At 61.2% G+C, this 16,219-nt stretch overlaps 1 protein-coding gene across 2 annotated transcripts; it reads left to right on the forward strand.

Moving 5' to 3' along the window:
- Positions 1 to 1,327: 1,327 nt before the first annotated feature.
- Positions 1,328 to 16,157, forward strand: POLRMT (RNA polymerase mitochondrial). 2 transcript variants are annotated; one of them, XM_036234263.1, is made up of 21 exons: positions 1,328 to 1,442; positions 1,940 to 2,038; positions 6,194 to 6,792; positions 9,000 to 9,130; positions 9,288 to 9,480; positions 10,091 to 10,240; positions 10,508 to 10,672; positions 10,765 to 10,935; positions 11,226 to 11,450; positions 11,703 to 12,491; positions 12,874 to 12,996; positions 13,265 to 13,387; positions 13,633 to 13,812; positions 14,059 to 14,145; positions 14,222 to 14,335; positions 14,428 to 14,480; positions 14,567 to 14,665; positions 15,465 to 15,537; positions 15,691 to 15,782; positions 15,869 to 15,927; positions 16,036 to 16,157. In XM_036234263.1, exons 1-21 carry the CDS (start codon positions 1,355 to 1,357, stop codon positions 16,083 to 16,085), a joined length of 3,663 nt encoding a protein of 1,220 aa, XP_036090156.1. In that variant the 5' UTR covers positions 1,328 to 1,354; the 3' UTR covers positions 16,086 to 16,157. The 2 variants fall into 2 exon arrangements, with proteins under 2 accessions (XP_036090156.1, XP_036090157.1); XM_036234264.1 differs by lacking the exons at positions 1,328 to 1,442; positions 1,940 to 2,038 and adding an exon at positions 1,449 to 1,901.
- Positions 16,158 to 16,219: the final 62 nt, after the last annotated feature.

A 16,219-nucleotide genomic window follows, 5' to 3' on the forward strand; every position in this document is an offset into this window, starting at 1 on the left:
GAACAGGTCACCCCAGATATTCTTATTCTCATCCTCCACATGCCAGCTGATCCTAGACCAGGTGCTCCCCTCCCCTGGCCTCTGCTACCCCAACTGAAACCATAGGTGGTGTTGACCTCCAAGAAGGACTATACCTGCTAGGAAGCACTCTTTGTATGCTACCAGCCTCCTGCACTGAGTTCCTGCTACCAGCTGAGTGGGCCCTTGTAGGAGAGCTCCTAAGATCCAAATGTGATCAATGGGCTGAAGACCTGCCCCATCCAACCGGAGCTGTGCAATAACACCCTCATTTGCATAATTAATGACCAAGCGGAATTCATGCCACTGACCAATCACAGCAGTGCAATACAGGCCAAACTACTGTGCAAATTTGGACTCCTCATTTGCATGGAAATGGACCAATCGGGAACCTGAGGCAGGCACACTCTTCTCTAGGTAAGTCACCTCTACCGCAACAGGGTGCTTGGCTATGTTTTATCCTGTTGCTAGAGTGAGCTGTAACACCTGACCGGATACAGCTGATCTGGTTCACCAGAGCAGTGCCTGTTCGCATCAAACTGGGGGCAGCGACCTTTGTGAACAGTGGGCACGTCTTCCTGGGCTGATTCTAAAGCTCTGGCTCTGGAGGCCAGGGCTGGGACGCCCCAGGCTCCAGGGATGATCTCGTTCCATTTGTCATCTCAATTAACTAGGTTAGGCCACCCTTTCTGACCTCTCTGTCCCTGTCATTAGGAACTTATGGGCCAGTGGATAAACTGAGGCCAGAGGTGTGGATGTGGGTAATGTCTAGGGAAGCGTCCCAAACACATCTGTCTGGGAGTCAGACAGATCCGGGCTTTCACTCCAGTCTTCCTGATTAACGTTCAAGCTGTGTCTTTGGGCAACTTTGATTTCTTTCTCTGAACTCCACCTTCCTCCACAGGTAACTGGGAAAGTAATAATTCTTGCCCCAAAGTTGTTGTTGGGTTAATGAAGACTGCGAACAGGAATCTCTAAATTGCAGAACGCCATCCTAATTGTTAGGCCGGTATATTTTAGCAACAGCCAGAAAAAGTTGCGGTTTTGGGTTCTTCCGCCCCCCACCCCACTCCGTGTTGCCCGAGCAACGGTTCTATCTCGCCCCTCCCTGACAGACGAAAGAGCCAATCAGAGGGGCTGCGTCGGCGCATGCCCTTGCGCAGCCGGGGCCCCGCAGGCCCCTGGGATTCGTGGTCCGAGGGCTCTCTTCCGGGTAGAGTTTCTTAGCAGCCTCCTAGGCCATGAAACTACAACTTCCGGCAGGCGCGGGCGGCGCAGGCGCGGAGCGGGCGGGGCGGGGCGGGGCGGCTGGGCGGTGGGTCCGCGTGCGGTCGGCATGTCGGCGCTACGCTGGGGCCGCGGCGCGGCGGGGCTCGGCTGGGCCCTGTGGCCCGCGGGCCGCTCCGGCGTCCTGGCTGAGGAAGGTAACGCAGGGGAGGCCAGGGGGACGACGCCGTGGTCGCAGCCATTCCCTCCACTCCAAACCTGGCCGTGACCTTTGGCTTTTCGGCCTGGGGATCTAGCTACCTCGACCTTTGCCCTTTGTGGTTCTGGGGAACCCACTGACTCGACCCAGCCGTCACTCGCCCTTGGCCCACTTTCTTGACGGGGCTTGGCAGGACACTTTGACCTTTGACTTTTGATTCTCCTTGGAGCCTTCTGACCCCATATTTGCGATCGAGGGCTGTTGACATTTGAACTCGCTGTACCTTCAGTTCGAGGAGCCCTTTATCCTCTATCCCTCAGCCTGATTTTCTCCCGCTTCACCTTTGACCTCTTGGTTTTTGTCCAGTGTGAGACCAGTGAGCACTGACAGTATCCGCTGGATTCAGGGCTTCTTTGCCCCAGGATCCTGTCACCTGTGTCCATGTGTGGTCCCCCAGGTACGTGGCCTTCTTCAGCGCCCCTCTCTCTCCTCCAGGGGCCCTGGGTAGCGTCTGGGGCTGCAGGGGGAGCTCGTCGGCCAGCCCTTGTGAGCAAGAGCGCCGGAGGGACTGGGGCCACGCCGAGCTGCTGGAGGGTGAGCCAGAGCCGTAAGACTTGGGGCCCGCAGCCCCTTCCTCACTGTCCCCCCATTGGCCTCTCTGCTAAGGTCACCTCCCTGTTTCCTCACAGTGACCCCAGAAGAAGGCGTGACAGCCTGTAAAGCAGTGTGTAACGCTGTCCCCACTTCTCTGGTGGTCCTGAGGGCCCACCGCAGTGATGGTGCGGTGAGCGCTGGTCATTCCCTCCTCTGCAAAGCCCAGCAGGTGCTCCCACTTTCCAGACAAGCGAGGCCCCAAACTGGCTGGTGAAACTGGCCCGAGGCTGCACGCAGCTGCAGAGTCAGGGTTGGAACCCTGAACTGACCCGTGTGTGCCCTGGCTTGGCTTTCACTTGGGTGCCTGATGGGATTGTTAACTTTTCAAAAATAAAAGACTTTCAAAGTGAGAGGCGACACACGTTTATCTGAGATCAATAAGAATAGCTATTTGGAAGTCATTGATTCAGGCAGAAACCCAGTGTTCCGATTAGGAGACAAAGGCCATGGGTATTTATGAGAAAGGAATGACATCCCTAGGAGGAGGTCATTGCCATTGGTGCAGATAACACAAAAGTGACGCAGATTCTAACAGCGTTCTTAATTTTTAGTTCAGTAGCCATCATGTCTGCTTTCTTGTCATCCTTGCAAACAGGTCTTTGGGATACAGCATTGCTTAGGCCCAGTGCAAAGGTTGCTTTGCCTGGTTTTAATATCCCAAAGGTTTGAGGCGTGAGACGTGCCAGGCAGTTCCTCTGGGTTGGCAGCTCCAGCTCCATTTTAAAAGTGGCTTCGTTTGTTTTTTGTGCGTTTTCTCCTCAGTCAGTTCTCTCCCCTTTTGTTCAAGATCTTTCCTTGAAAACATTGCCGATCAATTATTGGAAAGCAACACTGATCAGTTACTAAAGTGTCGTCGGTCCTCCATTGTCAGGTGGCTCATTTTGGGTGTGTCATGCCATTGTCGGTCCCTAGTCACCAGGAAGGCTCATTCCTGCTGTGTCACGTCCCACATAGTGGGGAAAGTGCTTTCTTAGGGTTCTCAGGCTGCACTGGAGCAGCAGGAGCCCCAGCACAGAGGAAGTCTTTGCTGCCATGTTTGAGTTTCTCGTATGACATCTCACAGGCCTTAGTGATCATCTCGATGCTGAGCAACCATCATTAGAGTGGTGTCTTTATAACATCGAGCTGTGCAAAGCAAACAGGATTTACGATGGCAGGAACTTCTGTAATGACAAAATGCTGAGTCGCCCTTGAAGACTAGATCCGAACCGGGGGGGCGATACCTGCGCGGCATCAGCCGGAGATGCTGGAGAGCCGCGAGGTGTCAGCGGGGCCTGTAGGCAGCCGCCTGGTGCGTGCCTGGATTTTATCACGTTGCATCTCCGTTTTACCAGAGGTGTTTTATCTGAGTACAACAGGAAGGATTAACGACAGAGCAAACGCCACCTTGCTCAGCCGGGGCATCGTCTAACACACGTGCAAGGGAACTTCAGTTTCTCCTGGAGGCTCTCGTTTTGGTGGTGGCTCTAGCAGGTTCCTCTGAGGTTTTGGATAAGTTTCTTATCGTATATTGGTTAGGTGTAATACCTGCCAAGGAAAAAACTGGTACCTTCGCTGGGGCCGACATTGCCAGGTATTGAACTTGACTACGTGTGTAACTAGTTACACGTTTTGACCTGTGTAGTATAGGTTTAAAGATGCTGCCCAAAGTTGAGTTATCTCCCCCAGTCAGGAATTAAGGGGAAAAGGGAAACAATAACTACTATAGTGAGCGTGTGGCCTCTCATACTATTTGTGAGAAGTAAGGAAAAAGGGGAGGAGTAAGGTGTGGGCTGTACGGGCCCGGTCCGGACTCGGGCCAGCTGCCCGCAGCGGACATCGCTCAGCTTCCTAGTAGTTTTCATTGTGGAGTCTCTGTCAGTCGAGCAGCCCCGTCGGGTGTCGGAGCTCCTTACGGTGGGAAACTTGAACCTGAGAGCCGGCACTGTGGCCGCTCATGGATCAGTTAAGAGCACCTGATATTTTAGAGGGACCTGGTAGGAAGGTGTAATTAATCAAATTGCTAGGGGTCACAGGTAGCAGAGGAGGAAAAAAAGGTCTATCTGGAAAACAGGGATCAAAACCCAGTAATGTTTCATATAAAAAGTCATCAAGATTATAATCCTCATCAGTTCCTTTAGTCTCGTTTGGTTAATTCCTTTGGTCTGGATCTTTTTGTTGGCAGTTTTGTGGATCCAGTTTTTCCTTAGAGTGAAGTAAACCTTTACCGGGTTCGATGTTGTGATTTGAAAGTTAATCAGAAATCTGTATCTTAGAGTGTGATCTTTTGTGTGAATGTATCTGAAGACAAAACATCTTTGTAGAAACGTTTTTGTAAAAGCAACAGAGTAAAACAGTAATTGTCTGTAAATGACAAAAGACTTAATTAAAAACGACCCGGTTAAACATCTGGTGGGTTCACATATATATACTCATACATAGTGGACCTGACTTAGCTATCCATGCTCGTCTGATAGTGACCACACATAAAATGATTTGTCAAGGTCTCTCTTTCAAGAACTTTTTGCAACTTACACACACCTGCAGCACACACATCTTCTGCAGTTTATACATTCAGAAGCAAGCACACAAGTTTCCACAGCAACTCTCTCTTCTTTCTTATGTACCTAATTCTTTTAAAACAAAGCACAGATACCATATCATTCAACCAGAGGAATGTTCTGGGAGTCCGAATCACACAATGGCACTGTCCAGCCTAAGCCCTCTTGTGCAGAGCAGACTGTCAGGCCTGTGCCCGCTTCCTCAGCCTCTTCCTGGAGGAGCTGGAGCCTCCTCAGGGTCCCTGCTGCCCTCAGGGCTGGTGCCCCCTCATCTCCTAGGTCAGCTACGACGTCCCTGCCCCTCTCCTGTCTGCCTCATTTCTCCTCTACGCGCTCTAGCGTCTCCTGTGTGCCTCAAAGTGCATTCTGTTTCAGCTGCTCTAGGGGCTGAGTTCACAGCTGTCCTTATTTCCACGAATCTCTCCAGAGCCCCTGCTGTGTGCTGGCCCTCTCCTCCCAGGGCTGACGTTCTCATGACAGGTACAGATAGGAGACATACAGTTCAGCCACGGATTGATATTTCCAAAGTCGCCCGCCAGTCGAAGTTCATCTGCAGCCTCAGCATCAGTGCTCAGGGCGCTGGCCGTGAGCACTGGCATTTCCTGATGTGCGTGCCCCTGTTGGGGAGGGGCTGGGCTCTGCTTTGTCCCCGAGCGTCACGTAAGCTGGTGTCCTTTTCAGGGCGACTTGGCACCACGCCTCTGCGTTTTGTGTTGATCGTTGGTGACACCGCCATGTAAGGCCCCAGGCATACAGCTGAGGGGCTGCCGGGTCTAGAGGAAGGCTGTGCCGTGCCTCTGGGAGAGAATTCGCGTGTTAGGTCAGTTCGTTCAGGCACGCGTGAGTGTCGATGATGGTGAGCTCGATGTTACCTGGTCAGCAGTAGATGTGACATGAGGTGTCTAAAACAGAAATGCACAGAAAACAAGGTTATGTGTTGATCAGCTGGTGGAAGGCTGACCAGAGGCTTTCATGAGCCCTGCGTCCCCAGGTGCAGTGGCTCAGGGTTCGTGCCCAGTGTCCTGGCGACCTTGGGACAGTGCCGAGGACTGCAGTGGCTGGCAAGGGCGTAGCAGGGCTGAGCTGTGCATCCTCAGCCAGCGCCTTCCATTGGGCGGGAGCAGCCCGTGCGAAGGCCCTGAGGCCCTTACGGCTGAGGGAGTGAGTGGGGGCACAGTGGGAGGTGGTGGGAGCACCCGGGTCGATTCCGAGGACAAAGCTCTGGGGACGTGTGACCGACAGGCTGTGGAGGGAGAGCAGTGTAGATGCCCTGATCGTGGGCTGAGCACGTGGAAGGACGGGGCTGCAGTGATCGGATGTGGAGGGGACACCAGGAGCTCATCGGGGACACCGCGGGCGAGGGTGGGGCAGAGAGGTGCTGAGGTCGTGTGGGGCTCGCATACCCATCATCCCATGTGGGGAAGTTGTCTGAATACCTAGAAGTGAGGCCTCCGGAGCAGGCGACACCAGCGGCCTGGCTCCTCCCAGCCACCAGGGTCTGGGGAGATCCGGGCAGACAGGGCCACCTGACAGCCTCTCCTTTTGTCCCCCACAGTGCTCGAGGCCAGGGTGCGGCAGCTGCAGGCCGACCGTGTGTCCGCAGTGGCCGTGAAGCGGCTGGACACAACTCGGCTCCCAGAAGCGGGCGGCGCTCAGCTGCCCAGGAAGGCGCAGACAGCGGCCGAGGGACCCGGCCTGGAGCTCAGCGGTCGCTGGGCGCAGAAGCTGGACAAGGAGAAGCACGTGATGCAGAAGCGCAAGCAGCAGCTGGAGGCAAAGCTGCAGCAGCGCGCCGAGCGGCGGGCTCGGAAGCAGCAGCTGCGTGTGGAGCCGCAGCTGCAGAGCGGGCGGCTGGCGGCGCGGCTGCAGCGCCGGGAGCACCGGGGCCCCTGGGAGGAGCAGCTGGCGTGGCTGCTGCAGGAGGCGCCGCGCAGGCTGAGCCTCGAGGGCCCCGCGAGCCCCGCGGATGCGGCCGCGCGCGCGCGGCGCGAGGGCCAGCAGCAGCGGCTCCTGGCCTTCCTGGAGTGCTGCGTGCTGGCCGGCCAGCTGCCGCTCGCCCACCACGTGCTGGTCACGCAGCACGGCCGCTCCCGGCAGCGGGGCGCGCTCACGCTGCCCATGTACAACGCCGTGCTGCTCGGCTGGGCGCGCCAGGTGCGTGGGCTGCGGCGCGACGCGGGAGGGCGGCGGGCCGCGTGCGCGGACTGGCCAGCGCCGCGCCGGGGCTGCGGGGCCGAGGCGCTTGGTCAGTGCCCTGACCGTTCTCAGGCCCCTGCGGCGTGGTCCCCCGTGGCCTCCTGAGGACTGTGGAGTGACCCGGCGGGCGGAAGTCCCCATTAGGCAGCATGTGGATGGCTCGTGCCGTAAACCCATTCGGCCCCGGGTCGTGTATCCGAGCTCTGGATGCGCTTCGTTTAGAGTAATTCTCCACAAGCATGGAGCATTGCCATTTCGGCCGATGATTTTGGGTTGTCTTCAGAGGTGCCCTTTATTCCTTTTTTCTTTCTCATCCCTTGTGGTTTGCAGGGTTTTCTTAGTGGTTTCTTTGGATTCCTTTCTCTTTATCGTTTGTGTATCTTTCAGGTTTTTGGTTTGTGGGTACCATGCGGCTTAAGTGCATTATTTTTTATCTATATATAGCAGGCATATAAGTTTGAACGTATTCTAGAAAGATTATGTTTTTACTCCTTCCTCCACATTTATGTTGTCGACGTCATGTTTTAGATTTTTTTGTTGCGTATCTAACTACTTATTGTAGTTTGAGTTGTTGTCTACTTTTTCTGAACTTTGTAGTAGCTTTTTAAAATCTCATTTGCCGTATCTATTAATATTTGGCTCTGCCTGTGAGAATTGTTTCCTTTTCATATTTTCTTACTTCCGGTGATGACCTTCCCTCTTCTGCTTAAAGAAGACCCTCTGACATCTCCTGAGTCCCCCTGTCCCACTCTCGTTGAGTGAGCATCTGACGACTGCTTCTTCAACGTACTTATCAGGCAAATTACTCATTCCCGGTTCCCTGGGGTTTCGTTCTGGAGTGTTTTCTTGTTCCTTCATTTGAGAGAGAGTCTCTGTCCTTTCATTTGTTTGACCTTCTATTCACATTAGTTAGACAAAGTAGCGTCTCTTCCATCCCTGGGAAAGGGGCCCGGTGTATCATCGGCCTCTGTAGGCCGCAGGCCGGGAGGAGCCAGGCGGGGGTGCGTGGGGCGTCAGGGGCGCTGGCCCGCGAGGACTGTGCTGGGGGGCGCGGCCGGGTGTGCGCGGCGATGCCCTGTGCCCTGCCTGCCCCCTTCGTTTGGGGCGGACGTGGGCTCCGTGGTGTGGGCCTGCGGGTGGGCGACAGCCCTGGCCAGAGCCCCCGCCCCGTGGAGGTGGAGGGGCGTCAGGCACGTGCACTGCCCCTCCCCGCCCGCCCCGTCCCGGGGCTCCAGCCGCCTCTGTTCGTCTGTCTCGTCTTTGTCCAGAGGTGTTCATCCAGCCATTGCTTGTGCCACAGGAGTAGCAGGTCTTTGTCGTGTGCCTTTGAGTTTGCTTGTGGGAGGGCGGGTTCTGCAGCCCCCTGCACAGCCCCCTTGAACCCTTCTGGAAGGTTCTTTGTCTGAATCAGCCTGCGTAGCTTGCACTGCACTGAACGCGCACTTGCACTGAACATTTCATTGAGGTTTAAACAAAATGACTGTGGCTCGTGGCTGCAAAAGTGGGCGGCGCATCCAGGGTCACTGACACTGGCGCCTCAGAACCTGGTTGCCGGCCGGTGGCCCTGGCAGGTCAGCTTCTCTGAAGGACTGGGCCAGGGGACGCTTGGCAGTTCCCTTTGAGGGTCTGCAGTGGCACTCAGACCACTGGTGTGTCCAGGAGGAGGTTGCAAGGGAAACTGGAGCATGCTGGGAGATGGACAGGAAGGAACCACAGGCCGCGGTCACAGGCTCAGGAGAGCAGTGCCCACAGGGAAGGCGACAGCCGTCTCTGGCCAGTGACAGCTGCCACCTGAGGAACCCAGGGGAACAAGCCAGCTAAGCCCAAGCGGGTGGGCGGGAGGGAGCAGAGACCCAGACAGGAGGGAAATAACACAGCCACCAAACCTGGACCTGGGTCCTCGGAGGTTGAGGGACATTTTGCAGCTAGCTGGCCCCTTTCATCTCCCCCGAAATCGTGCACGTTCATCCCCAGAAACCCAACACTCCCCTCCCAGCCACCTGAGCCTCCTGTGGGATGTGGTCTTGTGTCCAGCTGGGCCAGCATTTCTGCTGCACAGAGTGGTGGCAGAGGGCCCGTCTGTCCACGGAGTACACCACTCCCGGCTCACAGCCCCCGGGGTGGGCGGGCCACCCCAGACCTTCACCCTGGCTTGCTCTCCGCAGGGCTCCTTTAAAGAGCTGGTGTACGTGTTCTTCATGTTGAAAGATGCCGGCTTCGCCCCGGACCTGCTGTCCTACGCGGCCGCCCTGCAGTGCATGGGGCGGCTGGATCGCAACGCCAGCGCCATCCAGAGGTGGGTGGCCTGTCAGGGACAGAGTGATGTGTCAGTGCCTGGGAGGGTGGCCGGGACTCCCTGCAGGACCCCATGGCCGCCTGTTGCTGAGACCCGCAGGGCAGTCAGGGGTGGCCCTCTGAGTCGGGGACCCGCTGCGCATCATGTGTTCCCACAGATGTCTGAAGCAGATGGCCCACGACGGGCTGCAGCCTCAGGCACTCTTCACAAGCCTGTCGCTGTGCAAGGAGGACCAGGCCGCACTGCTGCGCGCCCTGCGCAAGGCCGAGCCCACCTTCAGCGCCCCGCAGCCGCCCCTGCCCGTGTCCCAGCTCAACAGCTCGCCCCTGCTCAGAGAGATCTACAACAAGGTGAGCCCCAGCCTCCGCTCTGGCACCTGCAGGCAGGGTCCTGCGCAGGGCTCGATTCAGGGCTGTCCGATCCCCGGGCAGTTCCCAGGAGCCCCAGCCTTCTGCTTCTCCTCGCTGGGCCGCCCATGTCTCAGAGCCGTGGTGCCTGCTGCCTGGAGGTTGAGCCCGCCAGACTTGGCAAGTGCCTGGCCCCCAGGAGGGCCCCGAGGCCAAAGCAGGGGGAGATGTGGGGCATGGCCAGCAGGTGCCCCGGGTGTCTGTTTTTATGGGGAGGTGAACTGCCCACCGTGCAGTGTGCCTTCTAAAGTGTAATTTCTGGGCCGTCCTGGCGCCCCGCCCAGTGAGGCTTGACAAGCACTCAGCCCGCTGGTCGTAAGCTGGCCTCGCTCTCACACGCTGTCCCGCACTGGCGTTTTCCCTGTGGCCTGCAGGACAGATGACTCTCAGGGGACTGGGAGAGAGGAACATGGTTCTGCAGGGCCGGGGGTCCTGGGCAGTGCAGAGCGGGCAGCTGGTCTCCACCCTTGGAGGGGATGACGTTCCACCACAAGGGACACCGGTGTAGCTGGCAGACGCCTGGGCCTCACCGTCTGCCTGTCCCCACCTGCAGGACCGCCCTGCGTCCTACCCGAGGCAGCACCTGCCCCTGAAGACGCTGCAGGGCCTGTTCCAGCAGCAGCTCAGCGTGGAGATGGCCACCACCATCACGGTGGACTCCGTGGAAAAGGCTCCATCGCTGACCACAGAGGTCCTGCAAGCGGTAGGGGTTTGGCCGCGCCGGAGGCTCCACTTGGCAGAACTGGGCATCCCCTGGTCTGGCAGTGCAGCTGGCTGGGTGGCCCCCTTGTCTCCCCACCTGACGCTGGGCCAGGGCGGACTGCAGCAGAGTGCTCCACAGCCACGTGGTTCTTGAGCCACCGCAGCGCTGCCCCCAGGTGGACTCGTCCGCCACCTTGCCCCGGGGACCTGTGAACAGGAGACCCAAAGGCCTAGGTAGTGACCCTGTGTCCTTCCCCCACCCCCGCAGCGGAAGACCTTGCAGGGGCTGCGTGCCCAGTGGGAGGCGGAGCTGTGCCGAGCACTGCGGGAGACCAAGGCCAGCGAGGCCCACGCGGCTCGCGAGGGCCGCCCGACTCTTTTTCCCTACTTGTGCCTGCTCAGTGAGGGGGAGTTCGCGGGGCTGCTGCTGCAGGTGCGCAGTGGGCATGTGGGGGCGGGGCCTGGGGTGGGGCGGGCCCGGGGCGCGCGGGGCGGGGCCGGGGCTCACGGAGGCGCCGTGCTCAGACCCTGCAGGCGCTGCCCCCGCAGGGAGAGTCGCTCCTCTCCCTGGCGCAGCAGCTGGGCCTGCGCATCTTCAACCGGCACGTGGTGCAGAGGAAGCGGCTCACCGAGGAGGTGCGGGCGCTGGAGCGCCGCTACTTCAAGTACCTGCACCTGCTGGCCTCTGACACCCAGGTGAGGCCCGGAGGGCATGGGATCAGGAGCCTGCCCCCTGGGCCTGGGATCGAGGGGCTCCTCAGGGCTGGGGAGCCCAGGTGGGTTTCAAGATGGGGAAACTGAGGCCTTCAGCGTGGGTCACGTTCCTACTTTTCTCCCTTCCTGGGGCAAGTGGGACTTGCCCCCAGGTCCTGGCACTTTATTGGCTGCCCCCGGCCTCAGTTTCCTCATCCGCAGCATTGCACCTGTGGGGGCAGCTGGGCGTGTACAGCTCCGTGCCCCCAGGCACCCCGACCCACTCCCCGCAGGTGGCCGTGTCCCGCCTGCCGCGGCAGCACTGGGAGGCTCTGGGGGCTCCAGAGGCCCCCCACGAGCAGCCCTGGCCCTTGCCTGTGGTGGTGCAGCTGGGCAAGCAGCTGGCGGAGGTGCTGGTGCAGACGGTGAGGATGCCCAGCCACCTGGCAGAGCGCCAGGGCTCCTGCAAACTCATCCCGGTGCTCTACCACGTGTACTCCTTCCGCAGCTTCCGCCAGGTGGGCCGCTGGAACCTGCTCCCAGCCTAGAGACCCCTCCTCCACCTCCAGGGATGGGGGTTGCCCAGAGGGTGGGTGCCTGAGAGGAGGCTGGGGGCTCCGGGTGGCACAGGACCTTTGGGCCAAGATGGAGTCGAAATCCTGTTGAGGTCATGGCCTGATCTCAGGATCAGAGCATCTTGGGGCCCTCTGTCTGCTGCTGGCTTTGGGGATGTTGGCCCCCTGACCTGGGTCCACCCACCGTGCCCCCAGATCGGGATCCTGAAGCCACACCCAGCCTTCATGCAGCTGCTGGCAACGGCGGCTGAGCGCACCATGACCTTCGAGGCCGCGGAGGTGCCCATGCTGTGTCCGCCGCTGCCCTGGACGTCGCCACATTCAGGCGCCTTCCTGCTGAGCCCCACCAAGCTGATGCGCTCCATGGAGGGCACCGTGCAGCACCAGCGCCTGCTGGAGGGCTGCCCGCCCGCCGAGCTGCACGGCGCCCTGGACGCCCTCACGCAGCTGGGCAACTGCGCGTGGCGCGTCAACGGGCGCGTGCTGGACCTGGTGCTGACGCTCTTCACCGACAAGGGCTGCCCCCGCCTGGGCGTGCCGGCCCCGCCCTCCGAGGCGCCCCGCCCCCCCGCGGACCGCCTGTCGGCCGACGCCTCGCCCGAGCAGAAGGCCCAGCTGCGGCGGGAGCTGGCGCACTGCCTGAAGGTGGCGCGCGAGATGCACAGCCTGCGCAGCGACGCGCTCTACCGCCTCTCGCTGGCCCAGCACCTGCGGCACCGCGTCTTCTGGCTGCCCCACAACATGGACTTCCGCGGCCGCACCTACCCCTGTCCCCCCCACTTCAACCACCTGGGCAGCGACCTGGCGCGCGCCCTGCTGGAGTTTGCGGAGGGCCGCCCGCTGGGCCCCCACGGCCTCGACTGGCTCAAGATCCACCTGGTCAACCTCACTGGGCTCAAGAAGCGAGACTCGCTGCAGGCCCGCCTGGCCTTCGCGGAGGAGGTGATGGCGGACGTCCTGGACTCTGCCGACCGGCCCCTGACGGTAGGGGCGGGGCCCTTCGCGCTCTGCCTGCGCCTTCTGTCCCCCCAGTCTGAGTTTGGCGACTGCTCGGGACCCTTACAGGTGTTGCTCTCTCCAGGCCAAAGGCAGCCTCGTCCTCCAGAGTCTTTTCTCTCAGACCAACTCCTCTTTCTTCCGGCCTTTTCCTCTGCCCCCTCCTGCCCCACCCCCGCACGTGGCCGCTTGCTCAGGGCTGGCCAAACGTCTCTCCCTAGCGTAGCACTCCTGTCCACCCCCTCCCCATGTCCTCACATCACCTGGGCTGGCCCGGTTCCCACCTGTGCCCGGGGATTCTTGTCGCACTCTGACCCCAGCAGGCTGGGGACCAGGCCCAGCCTCGCCCAGCACACACACCCTCCTCCAGGGCCGGAAGTGGTGGATGGAGGCCGACGAGCCGTGGCAGGCCCTGGCCTGCTGCATGGAGATCGCTCGGGCCGTGCGCGCCCCCGACCCCGCCGCCCACATCTCCCACTTCCCCGTTCACCAGGTGAGCTGGGGGCCCTGCAGTGGGGGCCCTGTTCTGCAGGACACTGGGTATTCGGCTGGTGTGCCCGTGTGGGGGCCAGTCCCAGTGGGACCAGTTGGCCTTGCCATGTGACTCATGTGCCTCCTTGTGGCGAGTCGCAGTGCCCTCAGCCTCGGGGTCCAGGGAGGCGGTGCTGTGAGCAGGGTGCCGAGGAGGCTCGGAGCCATGGCTCGTGGCCCGGGATGCCCCCAGCAGCCCTGCCCAAAGCCCTGTCTCCTCTGCCTCCCAGGACGGCTCCTGCAATGGCCTGCAGCACTATGCCGCCCTGGGCCGGGACAGCGTGGGGGCTGCTTCCGTCAACCTGGTGCCCTCGGACCTGCCGCAGGACGTGTACAGTGGGGTGGCCACACAGGTGGGTGCCACAGACCCTCAACCTGTTCCCAGCCTCGGAGCCCATCTGGTGTCTGTCCTGTGAGCACCTGGGCAACGCTGACCCCACAGCTGTAACCTCAGCTGTCACAGGTGGTGTGACTGGGCAGTGAGGGTGGGCCTCCTGAGTAGGTGTCAGCTGGGTCTGTGACGCCTCTGCAGGAGGCATGGCCTCGGGATGCGGCTGAGGGGGGCGGGCCTGCCTGCTGAACCCTAACTCCTGCCCAGGTGGAGGTGTTCCGCAGGCAGGACGCCGAGCAGGGTGTGCGGGTGGCCCAGGTGCTGGAGGGCTTCATCAGCCGCAAGGTGGTCAAGCAGACAGTGATGACCGTGGTGTATGGGGTTACCCGCTACGGGGGCCGCCTGCAGATCGAGAAGCGCCTCCGGGAGCTCAGCGACTTCCCTCAGGTGTGCACGTTCACCTCAGGTCCCTCCTGCCGCTTCTCCCGAGCAGTGGCCCGTGGGCCGCCGGCAGCTCTGGCGGAGGGGGGTGGGGGGAGGGACCCGCAGGAGGGAGCCACCCCCTTGGCCCGTGGGGTATGGACTTGGAGTTTGAGACAGCCCTGTGAGGCCGGCTTGCCCTGGGCCGTGGGGGCGGGCGTGGGGCGGCCGTCCTGCCGCTCAGCCCCGCCCCCCTCGCCCTGCTCCGCCCAGGAGTTCGTGTGGGAGGCCTCCCATTACCTCGTGCGCCAGGTGTTCAACAGCCTCCAAGAGATGTTCTCAGGCACCCGAGCCATCCAGGTATGTCCCTGGCCCACCCTTCCCAGGCGCGGCTACCCGGACCCGGCCGGTGCTGAGCCTGTCTCCACCCCTGCAGCGCTGGCTGGCCGAGAGCGCCCGGCTCATCGCCCGCACCGGCTCCGCTGTGGAGTGGGTCACGCCCCTAGGCATCCCCATCATCCAGCCTTACCACCACGACTCCAAGGTGTTGGTACGTGCCGCCCTCACCCCAGCCCACCCCACCCCCGCCCGGCACCGGGGCCGGCCTCACGCTCCGGCCGTTCTCCCCCCAAAACCCTGCAGATCAGCGGCGGCATCCAGAGCCTCACCTTCAGCAACAGTGGGGATGCCAGCCAGTGAGTGCTTGGGGCGGTGCTGGGCCTGGATGGGGGGCAGCTGGGCGGAGGTCCCGAGTGCCTCACCTCGGCCCCGGTTCCCCCAGAAAGCCCAACACACTGAAGCAGAAGAACGGCTTCCCGCCCAACTTCATCCACTCCCTGGACTCCTCGCACATGATGCTCACTGCCCTGCACTGCTACAGGTGGGCCCCGCGCGGTCGGTCACCTCCCGCCGCGGGCAGGGCCTGTTCTGGCTGCTGGGGCCATGACGGGGACCCCCATAGCGTGGGAGACAGTGAGGTCAGGTTCTGCAGGCGGGAGCCCCAACCACGTGAGTCTGTTGGACCTGCCGTCAGCAGGGAGCTGTGCAGGTGTACGCAGAGGCCCTGGGTGGACTTAGAGGGAAGGGACGGTTCCTCTGAGTGTAAAATAAAACTAGCCCCGGGGGGTTCCTGTGGCCCACCCATCTGTCCATCCGCCCAGGTGAGTGTCGGCATGCACTGTTAGTGTCTGGGGACTCAGAGGTGCTGTCCTGACATTCATGGGTTCACAGCATCCACCACAACTGTCCCGAGTCCCCTGAGGCCGTGAGCCTGGTGTGATGGGGCAGGTGTGAGGCCGGCTCTGCTGGGAAGGACTGCTAATGGGGCGTTGCCTGGACTGAGCCACGGTTCGCAGGTGGGCTCTGTATTCCCACCGGCCCCCTGTGTGGAGCCCTCTGGTGGAGCAGCGCCCTGTGGTCCCCGCGTGGAGATGAGGACCACCCAGGCAGCAGTTTGGAGCAGGGACGGGGGACATGGAAGCCAAGAGATTCTCCCTAAGACGAGTGCTTTCCCAGCACGCTGAGGGGGACAGTTTCTGAGCACACCGGGGCGGGGGACTTGGTGGGACAGGAGGACGTGCCTTGCTGGACCCTGAGTCCCCGGGCCCAGTGGGCAGGAGCTGGGCCTGGAGTGGACTTGGAGGGACGGCCCCCCTCACTGGAGTCCCCACCTGCTGCAGGAAGGGCCTGACGTTCGTGTCCGTGCACGACTGCTTCTGGACCCACGCGGCCGACGTCGCTGTCATGAACCAGGTGCCCGCCCCGCCCTCCCCCTGGTCCTCTCCACGCAGGACCTTGCAGCCCCTGCCTCAGTCCGCCTGCTGGTCCCAGCGCTCACCCTGGGGGTTGGGGCAGGGGGCGGTGACCCTGCCCCTCAGGCCCTTGTTCCGGCTCCTACCATCCCAGGTGTGCCGGGAGCAGTTTGTCCGCCTGCACAGCCAGCCCATCCTGCACGACCTGTCCAGGTTCCTGGTGGAACGCTTCTGCTCCGGCCCCAGGTGAGGCGACCTCTCCACCCCCTGCCGTTGCAGCCACCCCCTCCCAGCCCTGCGTGGCCCAACCCCCACTCTGCTCTCTGCTTCAGGTCCAAGAACGTCAGAGTCTCCAGGCTGCTGGACGTGCTTCTGTCAGTCCCCAAAACAGGTAGGGCCACGGGGGAGGGTCCCGACTGCCAGCTGGGCCCGCCCTCCCCAAGCCCCGCCCAGGGCCCCTCCCTGGCCAGGTCCCACCCATGGGCTTCTCTCTGCGCAGGGGCCTTCAACCTGGAGCAGGTAAAGCAGTCCACCTACTTCTTCAGCTGACGTCCGCCCTCCCGCTGTCCCCGGGGCCCCCTGTACCATAGTGTAAATAAAGCTCTGTCGTCACCCACGGGACTGCTGCCTTGGCCGGCAGGGCAGAGATCACGCGCACCCCTCTCGCCGAGCAATCACGTGCA

The sequence above is a fragment of the Rousettus aegyptiacus genome, unplaced genomic scaffold (genome assembly GCF_014176215.1).
Source record: "Rousettus aegyptiacus isolate mRouAeg1 unplaced genomic scaffold, mRouAeg1.p scaffold_m13_p_16, whole genome shotgun sequence".
Lineage (NCBI taxonomy): Eukaryota > Metazoa > Chordata > Mammalia > Chiroptera > Pteropodidae > Rousettus > Rousettus aegyptiacus.